The sequence below is a fragment of the Equus caballus genome, chromosome 10, assembly GCF_041296265.1.
Source record: "Equus caballus isolate H_3958 breed thoroughbred chromosome 10, TB-T2T, whole genome shotgun sequence".
Taxonomy (NCBI): Eukaryota; Metazoa; Chordata; class Mammalia; order Perissodactyla; family Equidae; genus Equus; species Equus caballus.
Window position 1 is genome coordinate 18,996,681 of NC_091693.1, and position 22,255 is coordinate 19,018,935.

Below are 22,255 nucleotides of genomic sequence, written 5' to 3' on the forward strand. Positions count from 1 at the left end.
AGAGACCCTGACCTTCGAGGGACCGGCAGTGCTGTCCCGAGGAAGTGGTGGGATGTGGCCGTGATCCAGCGTGGGCGCTGGCGGGTCGTTTCTGAGCAGCCCCCTCACCAGCCCTGGTCCTGGGCAGCTTCTGGCCAGCGCCACGGGCTCCCTGGTGGAAACACGCCTCTGACCGTAATCGGGCACCTTCCCCAGCCCTCGCTGGCTCCTCGTCGCCTCTTGAACTGTCAGTTGAGGCTGCAGCTGAAGTCAGGGCCGCCGACCCCAGACGCAGAGCCGGGATCCGGAGAAGTAGAGGCGCCGGCGCCCGCTCTGCGCGTGCGCATTCCCGCTTCCGGAGCCTCCACGTGCCCGTCCGTCAAATGGGGCAGCGAGGATGGTGGCGTCTCCCGGGCAGCGCCCGTTCCCCTCATCCGCCCCTCTTCACCCCTGGAAACACACACAGGCCCCGCGTTCCTCCAAAAAGTTGTTTTTGTCTTTTTTAAATAATGTGAAAATGCCACGCGAAGGTTTGAACCAGAGGCCCCTCCAGGGGCCGGGCTGGGGCGGGATGGGGAGACGCGAGATGGGGGGGTCCAGGTCCCCGAAGCCTGCAGCCCGTGTCTGGGGCCGGGAGGGAGGGAGGAGGGGCCTCCGCTGTGCCGAGGGGCTCCAGGCCCGAAGGAGTTCAGTTCACGTCCAAGAAAGGCGGCTCTCCAGGGAGGGGCGAGGGGCTTCCTGCCTCATTTGGCACCGAGGGGGTCGAGGGGCTCAGGGGAGCCTTCCGGGGGGCTGGGGGGTGGGGGGCCAGGGCCTCCCGTTTGGCACATGGTGGGGGAGGGGGAGGGCCCAGCCTCAGGGGCCTCCCCGGAGGCGGCGTCTGTGGTGGCGGCAGTGGCTCCATCGTCCACAGAGGATTCTACTCTCAACTCCTCTTCTGGGGGTGCAGGGGGCTCAGGTCTTCGGGGAGTCAGTTCTCCACGGGGCCTGAGGTTGGAGGGAATGGAGACAGAAAATGAATTACTGGGAGGCAGGTTCATGGCTTCTGGCTCACTCGAGTGAAAACAAAGCCCTGGCTGTGACCCACGAGACCCCCCACGATCTACTCTGTTCTTTTCAGTTCTCACCTCCCCTCTCCCCCACACTCACTCCACTCCAGCCACACCAGCCTCCTCGCTGTTCCTCTGAGGCGCCAAATACAGTCCTGCCCCAGGGCCTTTGCACTTGCTGTTCCCACTCCCTGCCCTTTCCTTAGCCCTTCCACATAAGTCAGGCGCCGGCCACAATGCCCCCACTCAGAGGCCTTCCTGGCCATTCTCGGTCAAACAGTTGCCCCCCTCACCCCCCACCCCAAGTCATTCTATCTCATGAGCTGTGGTTATTTTTCTTCATGTTTTCCCCTCTGGGATAACCCCAGTCTTTGTCGAAGACCTTCTTGTCTGCTTGCCCCTCTAGATCGTAAGCTCATGGAGGACGGGACAGTGGTCACTGCGGCAGCCCCAACGTATGGCACGGGGCCTGGTGCAAAGCGCCCTTCCCCCAGTGGGAAAATCTCTCCCCATGAGCCCCCATCCCCTCAGTGGAAGGAGAGCCCCCGACCCATTCCACAGATCCAGAAAACCAAGGGCTGGGGGTGGAGGTCCTCACCCAGGGCCACACACTGTCGCCCCTGCTCTCCGCCCCACACCTCTTACCTGCGTGGCCCCGGTCGGGTCACAGCCCTCAGCCCTGTCCCTGAGCCTCGGTCACCCTCTCTTTAAATGGGAAGCAGGACCGTGGTCTCCCTTTCAAAGGAGCGGGGGACACTGGGATACGTGGCGTCACCAGCACCCGGTGAACACGGGCCAAGTGGGCAGAGCCATGCTGAGCACAGGGGCTGAGGAGAAGGGGGCCCCGCCACCTGGGCCCCCCACCACGGTCCCGGGGGACAGTCTCGGCAGCTTCCCCGCCCAGCTGCTGGGGGAACATCTGCTAACAGGGGTTCCGCGCGACTGGGCCCCCCCTTCTCTCTCGGTGGCTAAAGGGGAAGTCACCCTCACCGGCTGGCCCTGCCGGCCTCAGCTCTGACTCACCCCTTGGCCAGTGTCCCCACGCCCCGGAGCCCACCCAGCCTGTCCTCATGGGGACCTCAGCAAAGACCTCTGGAGGAAGTGACTTTGGGGTGAATCCTGAGGACGCAGCTAAGTGGAGAGTGAGCCCTCAGCCCCATCCCCCTGCCCTTGACCCCGCCTGGACTCTCCCTCCTGGAGTCTCCCTCTGGCCTCCTCCCCAGCCTCCCTGCCTCCATCGGCCCCCACGTGGCCCCAGGGGTCTTTCTACACCCAGGGCTGACCTGCCGCTCCCTGGCTCACAGCCCTCCCATGGCTCCCTAGTGCCCCCAGGACAAAGTCCTCGCCCCTCAGCGCCCTCTCAAGCCCTGCACAGTCGGCCCTGTCCCCTCTCGCTTCACCCCCTCCACCTGCCCCCCTCTCTAAGCAGCCCCAGATGCCCGCCTCCCTTCTGGTCCGTGAACTGGCCAAGCTCTTTCCTGCCTCGGGCCATTCGCACAAGCTGCTCCGTCTGCTAGCCCTCTGTCCCCTTCCCCTTCACCTAGTTAAGGACAGCCAACCCTTCGAGTCCCTGGTTAGATGGCCCTTCCACCAGGAGACAAAGCCCTCTCCTGGCTCTTCTGCTTTTCAGCAACCCCGAGTTTGCAGTTTCTCATTGCCTGCGGGACAGACTGTGGGGCGAGTGTCTGCGGGCGGGGTGGGCGTCCTGGATCTTGCTCACACCGAATCCCCCGTGCCCAGCACAGTGCCTGCACCCAGCCGATGCTCGGTTAGCATCTACTTAATGAAGCGCAGTAACAGCTACCGGTTAGAGACCACTGCTACGTGACCAGCTCCGGGCCGCAAGCATGGGAAGGATGAAGCTGTTTAACCCCCTCAATAGTTTTATGAGTTAGAGCCTGTTATCATCCCCATTCAACAGATGAGGGAACTGAGGCACAGAGAGGGAAAGTGACTTGCCCTGGGTCACACAGCCGAGAAGTGGCAGAGCCGACTCCTGGATTCAGGCACGATTTGGGGGAGCAGGAATGGGACCGTGCCTGAAAAGGTCCAGTCGCACCTTCTAGCTTCTCAGCTGTGTCCTCCGGACCACCTGCACCTGCCCAGCCGAGTGCAAGCCCCGCATGCAGCGGTGTTCTCCAGAGCGCCAGCAGGAGGCAGCAGAGAGCCCGAGTCCTGCCTCCTCTCTGCGAGAGAGGCCTTAGCTTCGGGACAGCCAGAAACTACAGACGACGTGACCCTCACTCAGCGTGGTCGTGAGGATTAGTGACATGGCCATGTGCAATGCCACAAGCAAAGCACCTGACCAGCGCTGACTACTGGAGCGGTTGCCGACCCAGAGGCCAGGCAGCTGGGTTTGAATCCCGGGTCCTCGTTCCTCTCGATACCTCAGTTTCCTCCTTTGTAAGATGGGGATGAGACTGGAATCCAGCCCATGGGGTGGCAGCGAGGATTAAATGGGTTAAGACGCGGCAGGCACATGCAGGGCCTGTGTGAGCGCTTGTTATTACTGTTAGTGGTGGCGCCATTGCTGTTCTTGCTCGGGGACACCCTGGCCACGTTCTCTCTGCCCTGGTTCCTACTATCCGGCTTGAGCACCCGGGCTCTATCCCTGTCTGCCTCTCATGAACGTGCTCCCCCAAACAGAGGTGGGGTCGGGATCTGGCAAGTGCCAGGCAGGAGTCTAAGCCCACAGACGGGACAAAGATGGGCAAGACCTGGAGGGGATCCTTACAGAAAGAGAAACTGAGGTTGGGGGGGGGGGCGGGGGGTGCCCAAGCCCATCTGACTGACACCAGGGTGCAGCGGGGTCTGAGCTGCTTCCAAGTTGGGTGGGGTCTCAGTGATGAGCAGCGAGTGTAGACAGAGAGAGGAAGGAAGAGACTGAGGAGAGAGGCAGGGAAATTCAGAGATGAGGTGGGGAGGGACAGACGGGGACCGGGAGAAACGGGCAGAGAGTCTGAAGCACCGTACCTGCGGGCCGCGCGTCGGGGGCCCGGGCGGGGGGCCCCGGGGTCTCCAGCGCAGGCGAGACGGAGAAGCGGGAGAAGCACAGGGGGGGGCCGGGCGGGGGGAGGAGGGGGAAATCCTCCGCCCACTCGAAACTGCCTCCTGGGGGCGGGGGGCGGGGGGGGGGAAGGAGTGTGAGAGAGGAGTGGTCAGACCCCCAGCTTCGGCTCTGCCCTCCGCCCTCGCCCGCTCATCAGGCCCCGCCCCATCTGCCTGCATCATCGCTCCGCCCCAAACCCGCCCACCGCCTAAGGCCCCGCCCACCTCTTGCTCCGCCTCTAGGCCCCGCCCCAAATCTTGCCCCTCCTCCAGGCCCCGCCCCGCCCCTCACCAAAGCCGCTGTCGTTGCTGGGAAACCCATCTCCGGGGGTGGCGGGGTGGGGAGGCGTCGGGGGCGCTGGGGGCGTTGACGGGTCCGTGTCCCCCTCGGGGGGGCCCTGGACGCTCAGTTCGTTGGTTGGCGTCTCCTGTGAAGGCAGATTAGGGGAGGCGAGAGGGGGCTAACCGTCACATCCCACCCGCTGCATCCCAGCAAACAACAAAACCCGCTAACATTTCTGAGGCTTCAGGCATCCCATTTACAAATGGCACTCCCGGGAGAGGCGGCTGGGAGCCCGTAATCTGCCTTCGAAGCCTCAGGTCAGCTTTAACCCCACTTGGCCCCAGGCTCCTCCCCCGACTGCCAAGCCCCGCCCACACCTAAGCAGCCCACCGCAGGAATTCTCTCCTTGCTCCTTGACGGCGCTGCCTCCACGGGAGCCCCTAACCCAGTACTATCTGGTAAGTCCCGCCCCATCTCCATGACCCCTACCTACCTCCGAGATCTTGGCCCCAGGCGTCCAAGTTCGGGTCCCAGAACTACCTGCCCCTATGGTCTTCCAAACCCCTACCCCATCCTACGCACCTCCCGACCCTCCCCCAGGCCCCCAAGCCCCGCTCTCTGAAGTACCCCAGCTCCCCCACTCCAAGGCACCAGGCCCCAGCTCAGGACCCTGTTCTCGCTCATCTCAGGACTTCATCCCGGTATGCCCCGCCCCAGGCTCATCTAGACATGGCCCCAGGCCACAAGCACCACCCCATCCCCCCTTTTTCTCTTCAACGCTATCCTTCCAGACCCAGTTACCCAACACAATCCTCAACCCCGTTCTCTAAGCCCCGCCCCAGCTCATTAGCTATGCCCATCCTTGAACCCACTCTACTACAAGTTGGGTCTCTTAAGCGCTACCTGCAGCCTCTCCACGGCCTGCCCCTAGCGGGTAAAATCCTCTCCATCCTCAACCGGCCCCTTAGGCTCTACCACCGCTAAAGCGCCGGCCACACGCCCCGCCCCAAACTTCGCTAGGCTCCGCCCCCACGATCCAGGCCACGCCCCACCCCTCTCAACATTGTCTCCCTACCTCTCCAGGCTCCGCCCTCTCAGGTGTCTCTCTTTCCTTCCAGATCCGTTCTCACCCTCCAGGCCTCTCCCTCGCCCTCCAGCACCCTCCTTCATCTCAGGCCCCGTCACATCCTCCCCCAGGCTCCGCCCTCACCAGGCCCCGCCCGCACACTCAAGGCCTCATCCCTTCCTCCAGGCCCCGCCCCCAACAGGCCCCACCCCCGCATTCAAGACCTCATCTCTTCCTCCAGGCCCTGCCCCGACAAGGCCCCAGCTTCACACTCAAGGCCTCATCCTCTCCTCCAGGCCCCGCCCCTCCGCAGGCCCCGCCCCCACACTCGGCCGCATCCCGTCCTCCAGGCCCCGCCCCCACACTCCAGGCCTCCCACGTTCTCCAGGCCCCTCCCACCTAGGCCAGTCTTGCCAGCCCCGCTATCCCCGCAGGCCCCGCCCTCCCCGCAGGCCCCACCCTCACACTCAAGGCCTCATCCCCCTCCAAGCCCCTCCCCTCCGCAGGCCCCGCCCCCACACTCCAGGCCTCCCCTGTTCTCCAGGACCCCCCCACCCCTAGGCCAGTCTCGTCAGCCCCGCCCCCGCAGGCCCCGCCCTCCCAGCAGGCCCCTCCCCGCGGGCCCCGCCCCTCCCGCCCGCCGGCCACGCCCCCACGCTCAACGCCGCATCCCTCTTCCAGGCCCCGCCTCCCCGCAGGCCCCGCCCTCCCCGCAGGCCCCGCCCACACACTCAAGGCCTCATCCCTCTTCCAGGCCCCGCCCTCCCCGCAGGCCCCGCCCTCCCCGCAGGCCCCGCCCCGCGCGGCGCGCGCACCTGGTCGAAGAGGTAGACGGTCACGTCCCCGTGGAAGGAGACCATCTTGCGCTTCCTCTCCAGCTCGCTGTCCTCGGGCTCGTCGGCCCCGCGCGGAGACTTGAGCAGCCCCCGCAGCGGGCGGGCCGCGTCCGCGTCGGCGCTGCTCACCACGACGGGCACCGGGGCTGCCCGCGCCCTCCCGGGGCCCCGCGGCCCCGCCGCCGCGCCCGCCGCCGCCTCGTCCTCCTCCTCGTCCTCGTCCTCGTCCTCCCCGTCCTCCTCCGCCGGCCCCGGCGCCCCCGCCCCGCCGGCCTCCCCGCCAGCCGCCCCGGCGTCCGCGCCCTCCCACGGGGGCCGCCGCGGGCCCGGCCCCGGGAACGGCGTGAGCGTGAGCGGCGGCAGCGCCAGCGAGAGCCGAGAGAGCTTGGCTGCGAGGGGAGAGAGCCGGTGAGCCCCCGGGGAAACTGAGGCACGCCCTCCCGCCCCGCCGTGTGGCCTCAGGTCGTCTCAGGCCACAGTCTGGGCCTCAGTTTCCCCCCTCGTGACCCCGAAGGGCTGCACTGGGGCCCCTCTCCACGCACAGTGGGAGACACCTTCCCCTATGCAGTGCTGAACTCTCCATGGCTCCCCAGTGCCCACAGCACAAAGTCCCAACTTGGCCCCGCGGCCCACCAGGCCCGAGTGCCCTGGCCCTGCTGACCTTTCCAGGCTCTGTCCCCTCCTCCTTCTGGCTGGACCTCCATCCAGCCACGGGGGCCCCCTCCTGTTCCCTCACCTCTGAGCCTTTGCATGGGCTGTTCCCTCTGCATGGAACTTCCTTTTCCAACTCAAGTCCTGTTCCTCCTCCGGCTCTGTCTGGGCTTCCAGAGCCTTCAGAGATCTCCCAGGAGCTCAGGCCAGGCCACCCGCTCTGCACCCCACAGCACCCAGCTCCTCTCCTTGCCAGCAGATGATCTCAGCAGATAACTATATTTCTGTTATTAATGTCTGCCTTGCCACAGAACAGAGACTCAGTCGGGCACGTTCCAGCTGCATCCCCAAGCGCCGGGCACACAGAAGTACTCAGTCGATATTTGTGGGATTAATAATTGAATGTTCCCTACTGTGTGATGTTGACCAAGGTACTTTCCCTCTCTGGCCCTGGATCGCCAGACAAAACTGGGGTGTCTAACCGCCTCCAGGCCCTCTCCCTGCCCTGATCACAGCCGGCTGGGAGGGAAGGACTTCAGGTCCCTGGAGTAGGAAACCTGGCTTCGAATCCCAAGCCTACCCTGCTTGCCTGCTGTGTGTCCCTGGGCAAGCAGATCCACCTCTCTGAGCCTCTGCTTCCTCACTGGTAAACAGACAGGGGCCACTCATTCGTCCATTAGTGCATAAGTGAACTTTGTGCCAGGCCCTGTGGGGGGCGATGGTGGGGACGAGAGGAGGGCCAGGGTGAGGAGGGAGAAAGAAGGATGTGGACCAGGTCACTCTCCTCCTCTCAATCACTCTATTCCAGCTTCACTGGCCTTTTGCTAGTCCCTGAACAGGCCAAGTTAGTTCCCACCTCAGTGCCCTCTGTCTGAAACACCCATCCCTCAGATGTGCACCTGGCTCACTTCCTTCACATCTGCTCAAAAGTCACCTCCTCATTGAAGCCTTCCCTGACTATCCATCTCAGGGTGGGCAGACTATAGAGGGAACTATCAGGGGCTGTGGGTGCCCAGAGGGAGGACAGGATGACAGACTTTAGAAATCAGAAAGGCTTCCCAGGGAAGGGGAAATTTGAATGGGGTTTTGAAGGATGAGTAGGAGTTCACGGGGTTAAGAAAACAGGCTATTCCCAGACTCTTCTCACTCAGCAACACCGACCTCCTCCACCCCAGATCCTCTGGGGCATCTTAATTACTCATCCCCTGAGATTTTCCTGCTGCCCGGTGGTCTTTCCTGACGCAGACGGTTGCAAACTCCCCACAACAACTTTGAGGAAGTGGTAGCGTTGTAGGACCACGGGCTTTGAGGAAAGCAAGTTCTGGTCCCCGTCCCCTTCCTGACCTCTTCCTCCAGATCCTCAGGCTCCTGGTAAACGGAGACGATAACCTTTCCCTCGAGTGTGGCTGTGAGGTTGCAGGGCCTGGTCATGTACAACTTTCATCTCAGTATTTAAGGAAATCACGCCTCTGGGGGATTCCAGTGGAACCACAGTCCCTGTGGCCACATCGAAACAGGGCTCTTTTTCTTTCCTCTCCGTTTATCTTCTCTCCAATCATCCTCTCCATGTGACAGAACACTTCCTGTGTCCCTACCAACACTCAGCCTCCAGAACAGGCATTTCTACGGCTTTCAGGTCACCAGCACCACAGGGGGCCGGGCAGGGGCCGAGGATCCCTGGGTCCCCGCCTCGGGCAGCTCAGGGCTGGGCACACTGGACAGATGCCTCAGCTGGTTGGCAAGTTCAGACCAGAGACCACACGCTGGCAGCTCAGCCCACAGACAGGCTTCCTCTGAATCAGTTTCAACCACAAAAACAGCCAGAACTCCGGTTTAAAAGGGAAAAGCGGCAGGTCTGGCAACACCAGGTGGGCATTCCCCAGTGGAACCGAGGAGTGGCCGCATTTTCTCCCCAGCTCCCAGCCCACCTCTCCCAGCCGACTTGATTCATTCCCCAGTGCTGTCTGGCCCGCCGTGGGCATCTGAGTTTGAGACCCCTGGTCTGGGCAAATCGCAGTAATGAAAGCGGGGGCTTACGAATGCCAGGCCCTGGGCTAAAGGCTTTGGAAGTCCTAACTCATTGAACCTCACCTCACAACAACCCTTTGAGGGAGGTGCTCTCCTTGTTTATATTTGGCAGATGGGGAAACTGAGGCACAGAGAAGTAAGGTCATTCGTCCAAAGTCACAGAGCCAGGGAGGGCAAGAGCCAGGATTTGAGCCCGGGCGGTGTGGCTCATCACCAGCCTGACTTGTCGGGCACCCAGGTGCCCGAGATGCTCCTCGGCACCCCCGGACCTCGGAAGGAGCCAGGCCTTGGCCCCCCACCGCACCCCCCGTGCTCCCAGCAGCCTCCTCACCTTTGATCTGCTCGCTGTTCCCCTGAGGGGGTCCCAAGTCCAAGAACAGCCGTGGCATCTCGGGGCCCTTCCTCTCGGGCTTGGGGGGGTCCGCGTCGCCGCTGGGGGCCGTGTCTCCGCCGGCCCTGCTGTCGGGGGCCCCGGGCTCTCCCGCGGGGGCCGCCTCCGGCCTGGCTCTCTGGGGCGCCGGCTCCGGCCTCCTCGGCTGGGCTTCCACCGACGGCGGCGGCGGCGGCGGCTGGGGCCTCGTGCTGTCTGCCCATCCGGCCTTTGCGTCCACGCCGCTTCCGAGGCCGCCGCCGGGGGCCATCCCCGTGCCCGCTGGGGCTCGGCCCCCACTCCCGAGGTCCAGCCTCCCAGCCCCGGGGGCTCTCGGTGCCCCCCCAGTCTCGGGGGCTCTCCTCTCGGTCCCGGGTTCCAGCACCCCGCTCCTGGGGGCTGGGCCAGTGGGGCCAGGGGCTGTCTCCCCGCCGCTCCGGGGCCAGGCCGCGGCGCCGGGCGCGGGGGCTCTCTCCTGCGAGGTCTCTGGGGCCGGTCCCCCGATCGTGGGGGCTGGACCCCCACTCTCGGGCATCTTCTCCCAGGGCCCTGGGGCTTTCCGAGGCCCAGTCTCTGGCAGCCTCTCCATGTTCCTGGGGAGTTTCAGGCCCCCATTCTCTGACACCTTCTCCTCGATCTTTGGGGGTGTCAGCCCCCCATTCGCCAGCACTTTCTCTTCTCTCTCGGGGGACCTCAGCTCCCCATTCGCCAGCACTTTCTCCTCCCTCCTTGGGGGTGTCAGCTCCCCATTCGCCAGCACTTTCTCTTCTCTCTCTGGGGACCCCGGGCCCCCATTCTCCGCCACCGTCTCCTCGAGGCCCTGGGCTCTCTGTCCCCCGTTCTCCAACGCTGTCACCCCGTTCGCAGGGACGCTCAGGTCCTCGTTCGGCCTTGGGGCTTTCTTCCCGCTGCCCAGGACTGCAGGGTCCCTGCTCAGGCCCGGGGCTTTCTCTCTGTTCCCGGGGCCTCTCCCTGCCTTCCTGGGCCCCGTCTCGCGGGGGTGTCCCCCCTTCTCGCCCAGGAGGTTCCTTGTCACGTCCTCCCGCAGGGACATCAGCAGCTGCTCGGTGCTCACTTGAACTACGAAGGTCGGCTTCTCTCGGGTCCCCGGGGGACCCGGGTCTGGGGGTGGCCGGGGCGCTCCCGGGTCGGGGGGCTCGGGGGGAGCCCGCGGTCGAGGGACCCCTTCCTCCTCGGCCGCCCCCCCTCCTGGGAAGGCTCCCTCGGGGGAAAAAGGGGTCTCGGTCTCGTAGCCGCTGTCCCCCGGCTTGGGGCCCGGCGACGACAGGCCTGAGCCGGGACTGGCCACGGCCGAGGGGGGGTCGGGGGACACGGCCGGGTCCGAGGGGGCCCGGGGAGGTGGCGGCGGGGGGGGGGGAGCGGGAGGTGGCCCCCGCCCGGGGTACTGGGGCGCCGCCGCCCCCATGAGGGGGTCCAGAAACTCGGGGGGGGCCGAGGTGGGGGGGGCCAGGGGCAGGTCGGCCAGGGAGCCCCGCTCTGCCCGCAGGGAGGAGTCGTCCTCGGGGGCATGAGGGCAGCCGAGAGCAGGGTGGCCCCCCCAGCCGGCGACGGCGTCCCCCCGCTCGAGGGGCAGGCAGGAGCAGGCCCCCTCGCGGCTGCACAGAGGACAGGGCAGGGGCCCCCGGCGGCTGGGGCCACCCCCAAGGCTGCTGCTGGTCTCCCCGGGGGAGCTGCCCTCCTCCTCCTCCTCTTCCTCTTCGGCCCAGGGGGCGGCCCCCCGCTCCCCCAGCACCTCGGCAGGGTCTCCCGCCAGGGTCTCCCCGGCGCCCCGGCCCTCGGGGTCCCAGCCACTCAGGAGGAAGCTGCCTGACGCTGAGGACTGGGCGGGGAAGGGCCGGGGCGCAGGGAAGAGGGGGGAGGCCCAGGTCTCGGACACCAGCTGGGGGACCTCGGAGGGGGCCTGGGGGGCCTGGGGGGCAGGCACTCCTGGGTCCAGGGGGTCCCAGTCGTTGGGGAAGAGGGGCTCGGGTGGGGAGCCGTGCTCCTCGAGGCGGATGTAGTACTCGCTGCTCACCGAGGGGCTGCGGGCGCTGATGACGGGCAGCACGCTCGGCGTGGACAGCGCCTCGTAGAAGGGGTTGGAGGGGTTGGCATGGGGGGCCGGGGGTGCGGACGCCGGCTGCCAGGGGGGCGCCCCCCCGCCCCGGCCGGCCCCCCGCCGCGCCTTCTCCCACAGGCACTCAAGGTTGAGGCCACGGCTGCTCTCGGTGACCGTGAGCACGTCGTCGGGGTCGGCCCCGGGGAAGCCATCCAGGAGGGGGAAGGGCGAGGAGAGGGTCCCCGGGCGGGGCGCGCTGTGCTGCGGGGGCCAGGGCCAGGGGAAGGGGCCGTCCCGGGGTGGGGGCGGCGGAGGCGGGGGCCGCGGGGGCCGCTCGGAGAGCAGGTAGGTGAGCTGCAGCTGGAGGTCAGAGGCCGAGGGGCGCTGCGCAGGCGGCCGCCAGCAGGACTGCAGGATATCGTACCTGGGGAGAGGCAGCGGCAAGAAAGAGGAGGACAGAGTCCCGGGGGGTGTCACTGGGGGCAGGCAGAGACCAAGAGAGAGGGGGACAGGGACCCAGAGAGAGGGGGACAGAGACCCAGGGAGAGGGGAACAGAGATCCAGAGAGAGGGGGACAGGGACCCAGAGAGAGGGGGACAGGGACCCAGACAGAGGGGGACAGGGACCCAGAGAGAAGGGGACAGGGACCCAGACAGAGGGGGACAGAGACCCAGAGAGAAGGGGACAGAGACCCAGAGAGAGGGGGACAGGGACCCAGAGAGAGGGGGACAGGGACCCAGAGAGAAGGGGACAGGGACCCAGACAGAGGGGGACAGAGACCCAGAGAGAAGGGGACAGGGACCCAGAGAGAGGGACAGGGACCCAGAGAGAAGGGGACAGGGACCCAGACAGAGGGGGACAGAGACCCAGAGAGAAGGGGACAGGGACCCAGAGAGAGGGGGACAGGGACCCAGAGAGAGGGGGAAAGAGACCCAGGGAGAGGGGGACAGGGACCTAGGGGACAAGGGAGACAAGCAAGCAGCAAGGGGTCTTCCAGGGTTGAATAAAGCAGGGCTCAAACACCAGGTCTGCTCCTCCATGCCTCAGTTTCCCCCCTCCAAGTACCAGATGCTGGCCGAGGGATGAGGACGTGCCTGCTGGCTCTAGGGATGGTAGCGAGTGGGGAGTGAGATTGCGGCTGGGTGAAAAAGGAGGGGGAGTCCGGGGCCACGCTGGGGGGGTGGTCAGGGGTCCGAGCAGGCCCCCCCGCCCTCACCAGTAGTCCGCGTAGGGCAGCTTGAGCCTCGGCCGGGCCAGCTTGACGTGCTGCTGGCGGACGACAAAGGCGAGGACCTCCTCGTCTGACAGGTGGCGGTAGGGCTGCGCCCCGAACTCAAAGAGCTCCCACAGGGTCACCCCCAGGGACCTGCGGGGAGCAGAGGGCAGAGGGAGGTCAGAGCCCCGCCCCGCCCCGCCCGGGGGCCGCCCCTCCGGGCCTCAGTTTCCCCACCCGCGGAGCCCCCGGCCCTCCCCGTGCCGGCGCCGCCGCCCCTGCGCCCGGCCGGCCCTCACCAGATGTTGCTCTCGCGGCTCTGGTCCACCACGAGGAAGCTCCCGTGCACCTCCCCGAGGAGCTCGGGCGCCGCCCAGCGCAGCGGGATCCACAGGCGCTCGGGGGTCAGGTAGTAGTCCTCCTGGGGGCGGGCCGGGCGGGGTCAGGCGGGTCGGGGCACCCCCCGCCCCCGCCCGGATGGAGGGCAGCCCGTACCTTGTAGTTGCTGTGGGCCAGCCCGTAGTCTCCGATGCGCACGGTGAGGTCGGAGGTCAGCAGGCAGTTGCGCAGGGCCAGGTCACTGGGGGCGAGCGGGGAGCGACGTGAGAAGGGGCGGCCTGCGCCCCATGCCTTGCCTCGCCTCGCCTCGCCTCCGCCCGCCGTCCAGAATCCTCCCCTTCCCTCTCCTTTCCTCACTCCGCCTCCTCCTCCCGTTTCCTCCGCCTCGCAGGCCACCTCCCTCCTGGCTCCTCCCCCTCCTGGCCCCTCCCTCTCCTCTGTGACCCCGCCTTCTCTCCTGACTCCTCCCTCTCTTCTGTGGCCCCGCCTCCTTTCCGGACTCCTCCCTCTCCTGGCCCCTCCCTCTCCTCTGTGACCCCGCCTCCTTTCCTGACTCCTCCCTCTCTTGGCTCCTCCCCTCCTCCCTCTCCCCTCCTGACTCCTCCCCTCTTCTGACTCCTCCCTCTCCTCACCCCTCCTCTTCTCCTGACTCCTCCCTCTCCTCTGTGACCCTTCCTCCCCTCCTGGAACCCCACCCCTGTGGCCTTGCCTCCTTCCCCTAAGCAGTGCCCCCTACACACACTCCTCCCCATGAGTGCTCCCCGTGGCTCCTCAGCCGCCACCTGTGCACGTAGTTGTGGGAGTGGAGGTGCGCCAGCCCGCGGGCGATCTCCAGGCCCATCCTCTGCAGTGTCCGCAGGTCTCGAGGGGGCAGCTCAGGGGACAGGCCCTCGGGGGGCCGCTGGGCCCGGAGGTAACGCTTCAGGTCCCCCTGGAAGGGAGGGCAGGGTGGGGTCAGCACCACCACCCCGTCCCCCGCACCCACACATCCAGCCACTCCAAGGCGAGGATGGGGGCGGCCTCTGCTCTCAGTGGGCAGCCCCTCTGAGCCTCAGTTTCCCCTGCTGCTTGGAGCAGAATAATAACAGAAGCCGCCTCTCCTGCTAGTTGGGTGCGCGCCACCTGCAGAGTGAGTGCTCCTGTACAGCAAACGGTGTTTCCGCATGTCACACAGGTGTTGCCATGATGACGTCATTGCCAAAGATTTCTAGGACCCTAGGCTTCCCCCAGCCCACCCTGTCCAGCATCCCCTCCCCCCAGCCCCTCACCAGTTGACAGAACTCCATGATGAGCAGAAAGGGCAGTGTCTCCACACAGACGCCCAGGCACTGGAGGACATTGGGGTGCTGCAGGCTCCTGGGGGGGAGGTAGCTGGTCAGGAGACAGCCCTCGTCCCACCCCAGCCCCTGTCCCACCCCCACCTCCCAGCAAGACAAAACTGTTGCTTCAACCGCCTTGGTCTCAGTTTCCCTTTCTCAGGGTCTCCCCCGGTACACACACACTCCTCCCCCGGCCCCCATCTCAGGACTGCCCCACTGTCCCCCAGTTCCGGGGCCAGGTCCCCAGGCGCCTCTTTGCCCCTCATTCCTCCTCACCCCGCCCCCAGGCTTCCTTCCTGCCCCCTGATGCTCCCCCATCCCCTCTCCTCCCCAGCTTGAGCCTCCTCCTTGCCTCCTGGCCTCTCCTCCCTGCCTCCTCCCAGCCTCCGGGCTCTCCCTTTCAGTCTGTCCCTGACCTGCCACTCACGTGGCTCCCCAGCACCCCAGGACAAAGCCTGGCTCACTCCTCAGTCCTTCCTGCCCCTCTGGTGCCCACTGCCTTCCACAGGGTCCCCCTCTCACCCCCGTCTGCATCTCCCCAGACATGCAGGTGCCTGCTCAGGCTCCGGGCCTCTGCCCGTACAGTTCTCTCTGCAGACCACACCGTCCCTTCACCCAGTGCTCCTTACCCCTCAGGCCTCGGCCTCGACATCATTTCCCCAAGAACCATCACTGCCCACCAACCCTGGGGCGCATACCCCTCCTTCAGCCTCACACTGTGGGTAAGAGAGGTCGGGGGTTTGAATCCTGTCTCCGCCTTTCCCAGGCATGGGACCTCACAGAAGTCACTTCACCTCGCCCCACCTCAGTTTCCCTCATCTCTAAAATGGGGACAGTAACAGTTACTCCCTCATGCAGTCGTGGAATTTAATGAGATTGGAGAGGAGCTGGCACCCAGGAAAAGATCCTCTCGATTCTATTTTCACCTGTGGTTTGATTCTCATCTCGCCCTGCATTTTCACTGCGTTTTCCCGCCTCCTTGCCTTTGCAAGTGCTGTCGCCTCTGCCTGGAACACGCTTCCCACAATGCTTTGCATGACGCACCCTCCTCCCCGCCCCCCATCCCATCGGAAGCTCCCGTGTCTCTGCCGCGTCCTGCCTTACTTCCTCACGGCGCTGAGGCTCTGATATTTTCGTTTTGAGACTTCTTTCTTCATTTATTTATTTATTGTGCATCTCCTCCACTAGGCGGTGAGCTCTATCTACCAGGACAAGGATATGGGGCTTTTTGTTCATGCGGCCATGTCCCCAGTGCCTAGACTAGTAGGTGCACCATAAAAATGTGCAGAATGAGGGGCCGGCCTGGTGGCATACTGGTTAAGTTGGCACTCTCTGTCTCAGCGGCCCTGGGTTCACGGGCTCAGATCCTGGGTGTGGACCTACACACCGATCATCAAGCCACACTGTGGCGGCGTCCCACATACAAAATAGAGGAAGATGGGCACAGATGTGAGCTCAGGGCCAGTCTTCCTCAACAACAACAACAACAAATTGTGCGGGATGAAGGATTTTACCCTGATACATGGCCTGGAGTCTGTGGGAAGATTCAAACATTCCGGGCTTGCAGCCCAGAGCCTGGCTCAGGGTAGGGGTGAAGCAAGTTATTTTCCCACTGGGGTCTGGTGGGAGGTAGGCGCCACTAATGGGCCGGGGGCACAGTGCCCAGCATGTGCTAGGGCTGGAACTCCCAAGGTGGGAGGTTTGGGATGGAAGATACGGAAGGAAGCTTGGTTCACTGCACATCCACCAATCTGAGCCAGGGCCGGCCACTTCTGTTATCAAACTCTCCCAACAACCCTGCTAGGCAGGATGATGTTTCCCAGTCGATCCAGAGGAAACGGAGGCTCAGAGAAGTGAAGTGACTTGCCCCGGGTCACACAGCTGGGAACAGCAGCAGAGTTGGCATCTGATCTCACGTCTCTGGCTCGCTCAGCAAACATCTACCGAGGGCCGATGGCACTTGTGCTCGGGCCACAAGACAGACCCGGAGCTGCCACCATAGTGCTGCCGTCTCCAACAGACCTTTCTGTGAAGGTGGCAGTGTTCTAGACCCGAGCTGTCTAACACAGGAGCCACTGGCCCTATGCGGCTACTGAGCCGTTGAAATGTGGCGAGTGTAGCTCAGGAACTGAATCTTTAATTTGATTTCATTTTATTTCACATAAATTGAAACAGCCCTAAGTGGCTAGCGGTTGCCAGCACGGGTCCAGAGAGAGAGAGGCAAATAAGCAAGTAAACAGACAACATGATGACAAGCGGGGAGACGTGTTATGACGAAAATACACGAGCTGATGTGCTGAGCGTCCCAGGGCCTCCTTCGGTGGGGGCGTGTCAGGGGAAACCTTTCTGAGCTGAGACCCGAGGAGGGGAAGGGAGCCCACCATCCAAAGCTGGGGGTGGGTGAGCCAGGAGTGGTATTCCAGACAGAGCGAACAGCAAGGACAAAGGCCCTGAGGCAGGGAAGAGGCTGATATGTGGAAGGGTTGGTGAGGGGTGACTGGGGCCAGGGGGCCAGTGGCAGGAAGGGAACAGGGTCAGGCGGTGCAGGGCCTGTGGGCCGTAGGAGGGAGTAGGACTTTGTCCTATGGGCAATGGGGAGCCATCGGAGGTTTTAGAGCAAGAGAGTGATAAGGCCCAATGTCTGTGTCTCTGGGATAAAGCCCACTTTACAACCTGATAAGGAGTCTCTGTATACACACCCTTTCTGTGACAGGGCACGGACTCTCTCACAAGGCACTTAGCCAGCGAATGTTGACCTAGTCCTTGTCTAGAAGCCCTGAGAGGGGAGGGGAGACTGCGCAGGGGAGGGATAGAGTCCTGCCTTCCCTGACCTCCCAGTCCAGTGGGGACAGAGCCAAGGGCACACAGCTCCTCAATGGCCATTTGGAGCGCCTGCTCAGAACCCTGGTCTGTGATTCTGATGTGACCCTCCCTCACCCATGAGCAGGCCCTGAGGAAGGGGACCACCAAGATGTACCCAGTGCTTAACACAGGGTGACCTCACATCCTCCCAGCTGCCCTCCACATGAGGGCTTCCTGGCCTCACGTTCCAGATGAAGATACTGAGGGTCAGAATGGAGAGCACATGGCTCAGCTTTTGTGCTCTCCCCTTGCCTTCATCATACTGTCTCTTGCTTCTGTCCCAAGGAAGAACCCGAGGCTCAGAGAGGGAAATTCTCTTGACTGAGTGGCACAGCCAGGAAGAGGTGGATCCGGATTCGAACCCAGGTTTGACCCCACGCTATACTTCTCGCATTCGTTACCTCCCTGAGGCGCAAACTCGGATATTTGGGCCTCGAGGGCCCACGTCCACCGAGAAGTCCCGGTACCTGTACGGCTGTGCTTCCGAGATGAACTTGCGCTGCTCGAGGGGCCCCGCGCTGGCTCGGAGCTCCTTCACCACCACCTGGGCTGGGGTGTAGTCGGAGAAAATCTCTCCCAGGATCACCTGGTCAAGGGGGGCCGGGGAGTCAGCGCGTGCGGTTTCCCCAGGCCTGTCCCCTGGCACCACATCCGCCCCACCGCAGGACTCCCAACCTCCCCCCCTTCACAGCATCTCCCTTCCTAGCCCACCTCCCTCATCCCCCAGCAGATGCGAGGTGAGAGACTCACAGGCCCAGAGTCCGATGGACGCAGGGACGGTTGGAAGGATGGACAGACTGACGTGTGGAGAGCCGGGTGGCGACGGAGTGGTCAATGGAGTGAGGAGGGAGGCGCTGACCGACAGATGTGGGGGGGGTGGGGGGGTGGGAGTGGGTGAGAGGTGGACAGGAAGGGTGGGCTGAGGGGGCCGGGGGACAGATGAGACGTGGTGGGAGCAGGGGGATGGAGACAGGACAGGAGCACAGCCCCGGAATGTATGGACGCCCGTGCCTCCCACCCCCCGCCCCACTCACCTTCCCAAACCAGCCACTTCCAATCTCTTGTAGGTAGCTGAGGTGCTGGCGGCTAAGGCCCAGGGGGGTGGTCATGTCTGGGGGGGAAAGAGGGAGGCCCCTGAGCCTCTCTCCCCTCCCAGTGCCCCCAGCACCCGTCAACTCAGTGGGGACTGAGGGGAAAGCAGACACCAATCTCTTCTCCTTGGCTGCCCCCAACATTCCCTGATGGGATGGCAGCCTCCTCATTGGCCGCCCACAAGCTTCCAGCGTCCAATCTGTCCTGCCCTTTGCTGTCCCAAGATCCTGTGACGTGACCTCAGCCTGCCACTGGCTGTCTCTGAGATTGAGATCCAGGATGACCTCACCATGGACTGCCCCACAAGAACTCCCAGAGCTGGTTTCAGATTAAGGGATCGCTTCCACCAAGATGATCTCTGACTCCCTATGGGCTGCTTCCAAGATTCTGCGGCTCCCATCTCTGCCTTTCCCCTCGGCCGCCCGGGGCCTCAGCTCCCTGGCCCCTGAGGGGAGACTCTCGGGGCCTTCCATCCCATCCCTGGGGCCGTGGGGTCCTCGTCAAGGTGCCGGGCAGTACCTGAGTGTGAAGGCTGCGGGGCAGGCATCGGCAGGGAGACCTCGGCCAGCGGGAGAATGTAGACATCAGGCAGCGACTGTGAGGAGGAGGTCTCCTCCGCTGGCGGAGTGTACTCCCCGGAGCAATCCTCCCCTTCAGGGTTCTCAAACTCCTGGGGCCGGGAGGGGTGAGAGGTGGAAGAACATAGGGCTGAGACATGCCATCGTCCTTTTTGTCATAACTGTCCCCCAATCCCAGCCCAATTTCCATCCCAAGACTCCGGGTCTTGCCATAACTTCAGGCCCAAAGGCGCTCTGGGGCTTACTGCCCCCTCCCCCACCAACCACCTGGGTCGGGGAAAATGCCTTGCTGGAATCTTCCTCCCCACCTGGAATCCCCTCATGCGCCTCACCTTGAAGCCAACATCACCCCGTTTGCAGCACAGACAGGTGAGGAGGAGGAAGATGAAGGCCAGCAGGCCCGAGCAGGAAATGAGGACCACGGCGTAGGGAGGAGCCAGAGGGGCCCGGCCCGGGGCGAATCCATCTGTGGGCACAGGGCTGGGCTGGGGTCCTGGCCTCAAGCCCCAGGCTCCCAGAGTCAAGCCCCTCCCATCCTGGCCAGTTTTGACTACAACTCCCATGATGCTCTGCAACCAGGGGCCCCTTGGCAGAGGAGCCAGATGGCCCAGGGCATTGTGGGAGTTGCAGTTTGGGGCCTTCTCAGGTGGCTAGGTTGGGGGTGGGGTCCCTCCTCTCGCTCCAAGCTGGGACCACCCCCCACCTCCATCCCGTCACCTCACCCCAGGCTCGGAGGAATTCCAGTGAGGACTGAGGGGAGGAGGAGTCATAGTGGAGGCTGGAGCTCTCAGAATTTAAAATACGCTCCCACGGACAGCCTCAGTACCCCCTATTTGGGGAAGAGGTTGACCCTCCAACTGCAGGCTGGGAGAAGATTCTTGCCCCGTGCGGGAGTCCCCTAGCTAGGGGGCTTGAGACCTGTCTCTTTTAGGGACGTTTGGAGCACACATATGTCCTCTGTCCCCAGTGCAAGCCCCCGAGAAGGCAACTCCGCAAGCCCTGGTCTCCCCCAAAGCGAGAGACAGCCTCCTGTGCTGTGACCCCCTTGGAAACGCTATTCCTCCCGTCTGCCCCCAATCCTCCCAGAGGCCCTGTCCTTCCCTGGCTCCCTGCACACACCTGCACGCACACATGCGTGTGCACACACACACACACACATGTTGCCCAAACGGACCCCTCCCCACCCAGCCCCCAGCCTTCCTCCCACAGGCCCCGCCGACAGAGACACCGTCCCTGCGGCTCCTCGGGCCTGGCTCGGTTGCAGGAAGACGCGCACACAGGTGATGGAGTCGGAGCCCCGCAGACGGACCCCCAGGCAGGCCAGGGTGGGGGTGGGGGCCGCTGGACAGCCGGATGGCCGGACAGACTCACCGGGGTGGGCCGGGGACGCCAGGCAGCCGGAGGCGGAGACGGCCGCGAGGAGGATGAGGGCGCCGGGGGCAGGCATCTTGTCGAGGATGGAAGGGAGGTGGAGGTGGTGGCGGCTGGGGAGGAGGGGGGGGCGGGCCCTCAGCCCCCAGCCATGGGGACCCGCACGACCCTGGCCTCCTCCCGGCCCAGGAGAGGGGCAGGAGACGCAGGACAGGGGGAGGGAGGGGCTGCTTAGTGGCTCAGGTACCCCCCTCCCCCTCTTTGAAGGGACAGACAGATGAAGGGATGGAGAGGCAGACAGAGGAGAGGAGCTGGGGAACCGGGGTTGCTGGGGTGGGGGGGGGGGGAGAGGGTAGGATGGGGGGGGGAAGAATGAGGGCCCCGCCCCCGAGGGCAGCCGGGATTGGGGGAGCAGAGAGCCTGTCAGAGGAAGGGTAGGAGGAGGGAGGAAGGAGGGAGGATGGAGGGAGGATGGAGCGTCGTCATGGCAACTGGCTCCCCAGTAGCATTGGCTGCCAGGAGGGAGGGGAGGGGGTGGGACAGACAGGGACCAGCAGACCCTTGGGGGGGGGGTTGCAGGGCCCAGAGTGCCTGGCCCAGACACTGCTGTGACATGCCACCAGCATGGACACGTGTGCTCCACGCCAAGATGCAGATGTCAGGCAGGCACACACAGCCCACACACGACTGATACACATCGCAGAGACCCTCAGAGACAAGCACATCACATACAAAGGTGGACAGCCATCGGCAGACGGGGACACGTCCACGTCACACACAAAGACGCAGGGACGACGAGCTGCACTGGGAACGCACAGGCAGGCCGGCCCCCGGCACAGATGCACCCGGCCACGCAGGAACCACGCAAAGCCTCACAAAGACCCACACACGCCACAGACAAAGTAAGCCCCAAATCCACAGACGCGCACGCCACAGACAAAGATCCACGCGGACACCACGGCGACATACCGAGGGACACAATCACGAGCACAGACATTCCACAGACAAATGGGCAACAAAGAATCCCCACAGACACAAGCATCACATCCACAGAGACACACAGACACACACATCACACCAGTACAGACACTATTTGCACATAGACACACACATGACATACACTAACATGGAAACATGTATCACATGCACAAATGTACGCAGACACACAGCAGATACATAGATATGCGCATCACATACACAAATACACACACACAGACACAGGTACATACAAGATACAGCTCTCACATAGACACATTTCACTCACATGAATACACACAGACACGCGTGATATGCACAGATGCACATAGACAGGCACAACTCACACCTGGATACAGACACACACAACACATTCAGAGAATCACACAGGCATACAAAGCTACACAAATCACATTAAAAAATACACATACATACAGCACACTGATGCATACAGATGCATACATAAAAGTGTACACAGGCACAGACATTATCCATACAGGGACACGCAGACACACAACACAGACACATACAACACAAAGATACACACATCACATACCTAAACACAGAGGGACACACACATCACAATGTACACACACATCCTACAAGGTTACGAACATCACCCACCATAGGCACCCATCACATAGATAGATACACCAGGTGGGCACAGTTACACACACCAAGATGCAGACACGCACTACACACACAAAGACACAGGCACACATCACAAATACCCACATTTCCTAGGACGTTACACAGCCAGTACACAGCCATAGACACTTGCCTCATACAAAAGATAGATAAGCATAGTTTATTTTATTTATTTATTCTTGTGAGCTTTTGCTCTGCACCAGTCGTTGTTCTCAGCGCTTTACACATTTTACTTTTTAATCCTCACAACAGCCCTCTGAGACAGGCGGTTGTATCATCCCCATCGCACAGATGAGGAAACTGAGGCACAGCGAGGTGCAGTCACCTGCCCCAAGGCACACAGCAGGGAAGTGGCAGAGCGGGGACGGGAACTCGGTCCCTCAGGGACTCAGACAAAACACACAAGGACGCACACATCACGTGCCAGGCCGCCGCCGTCTCGGGGTCCCCCCCATCCCCCAGCATCCCGAGCTGCAGACACACCGGAAG

The 22,255-nt window shown here is 63.5% G+C and overlaps 1 protein-coding gene and 1 long non-coding RNA gene across 2 annotated transcripts; one reads left to right on the plus strand and one right to left on the minus strand.

Moving 5' to 3' along the window:
• Positions 1–453: 453 nt before the first annotated feature.
• On the minus strand, positions 454–20,357 carry LMTK3 (lemur tyrosine kinase 3). Its single transcript, XM_023650031.2, has 15 exons — positions 20,144–20,357; positions 19,105–19,238; positions 18,714–18,864; positions 18,137–18,213; positions 17,570–17,688; positions 14,190–14,277; positions 13,704–13,852; positions 13,078–13,162; positions 12,882–13,003; positions 12,586–12,735; positions 9,272–11,793; positions 6,241–6,650; positions 4,369–4,504; positions 4,002–4,139; positions 454–966 (listed from the first exon to the last, which is right to left on the minus strand). Exons 1-15 carry the CDS (start codon positions 20,217–20,219, stop codon positions 950–952), a joined length of 4,374 nt encoding a protein of 1,457 aa, XP_023505799.2. The 5' UTR covers positions 20,220–20,357; the 3' UTR covers positions 454–949.
• LOC111775232 (uncharacterized) lies at positions 6,537–17,967 on the plus strand. Its single transcript, XR_011421945.1, has 4 exons — positions 6,537–6,669; positions 7,224–7,343; positions 17,388–17,468; positions 17,833–17,967. It is a non-coding gene; the product is annotated as an uncharacterized lncRNA (long non-coding RNA).
• Positions 20,358–22,255: the final 1,898 nt, after the last annotated feature.

Bases quoted from the DNA above. Each gene is read 5' to 3' on its own strand.
- LMTK3 (XM_023650031.2), bottom strand. From the start codon at position 20,219: ATGCCTGCCCCCGGCGCCCTCATCCTCCTCGCGGCCGTCTCCGCCTCC. The intron at 13,853-14,189 runs GTGAGGGGCTGG...CCTCCCTTCCAG, and splicing joins TCATGGAGTTCTGTCAACTG to GGGGACCTGAAGCGTTACCT. The intron at 4,140-4,368 runs GTGAGGGGCGGG...CCCCGCCCCCAG, and splicing joins CAGCAACGACAGCGGCTTTG to GAGGCAGTTTCGAGTGGGCG.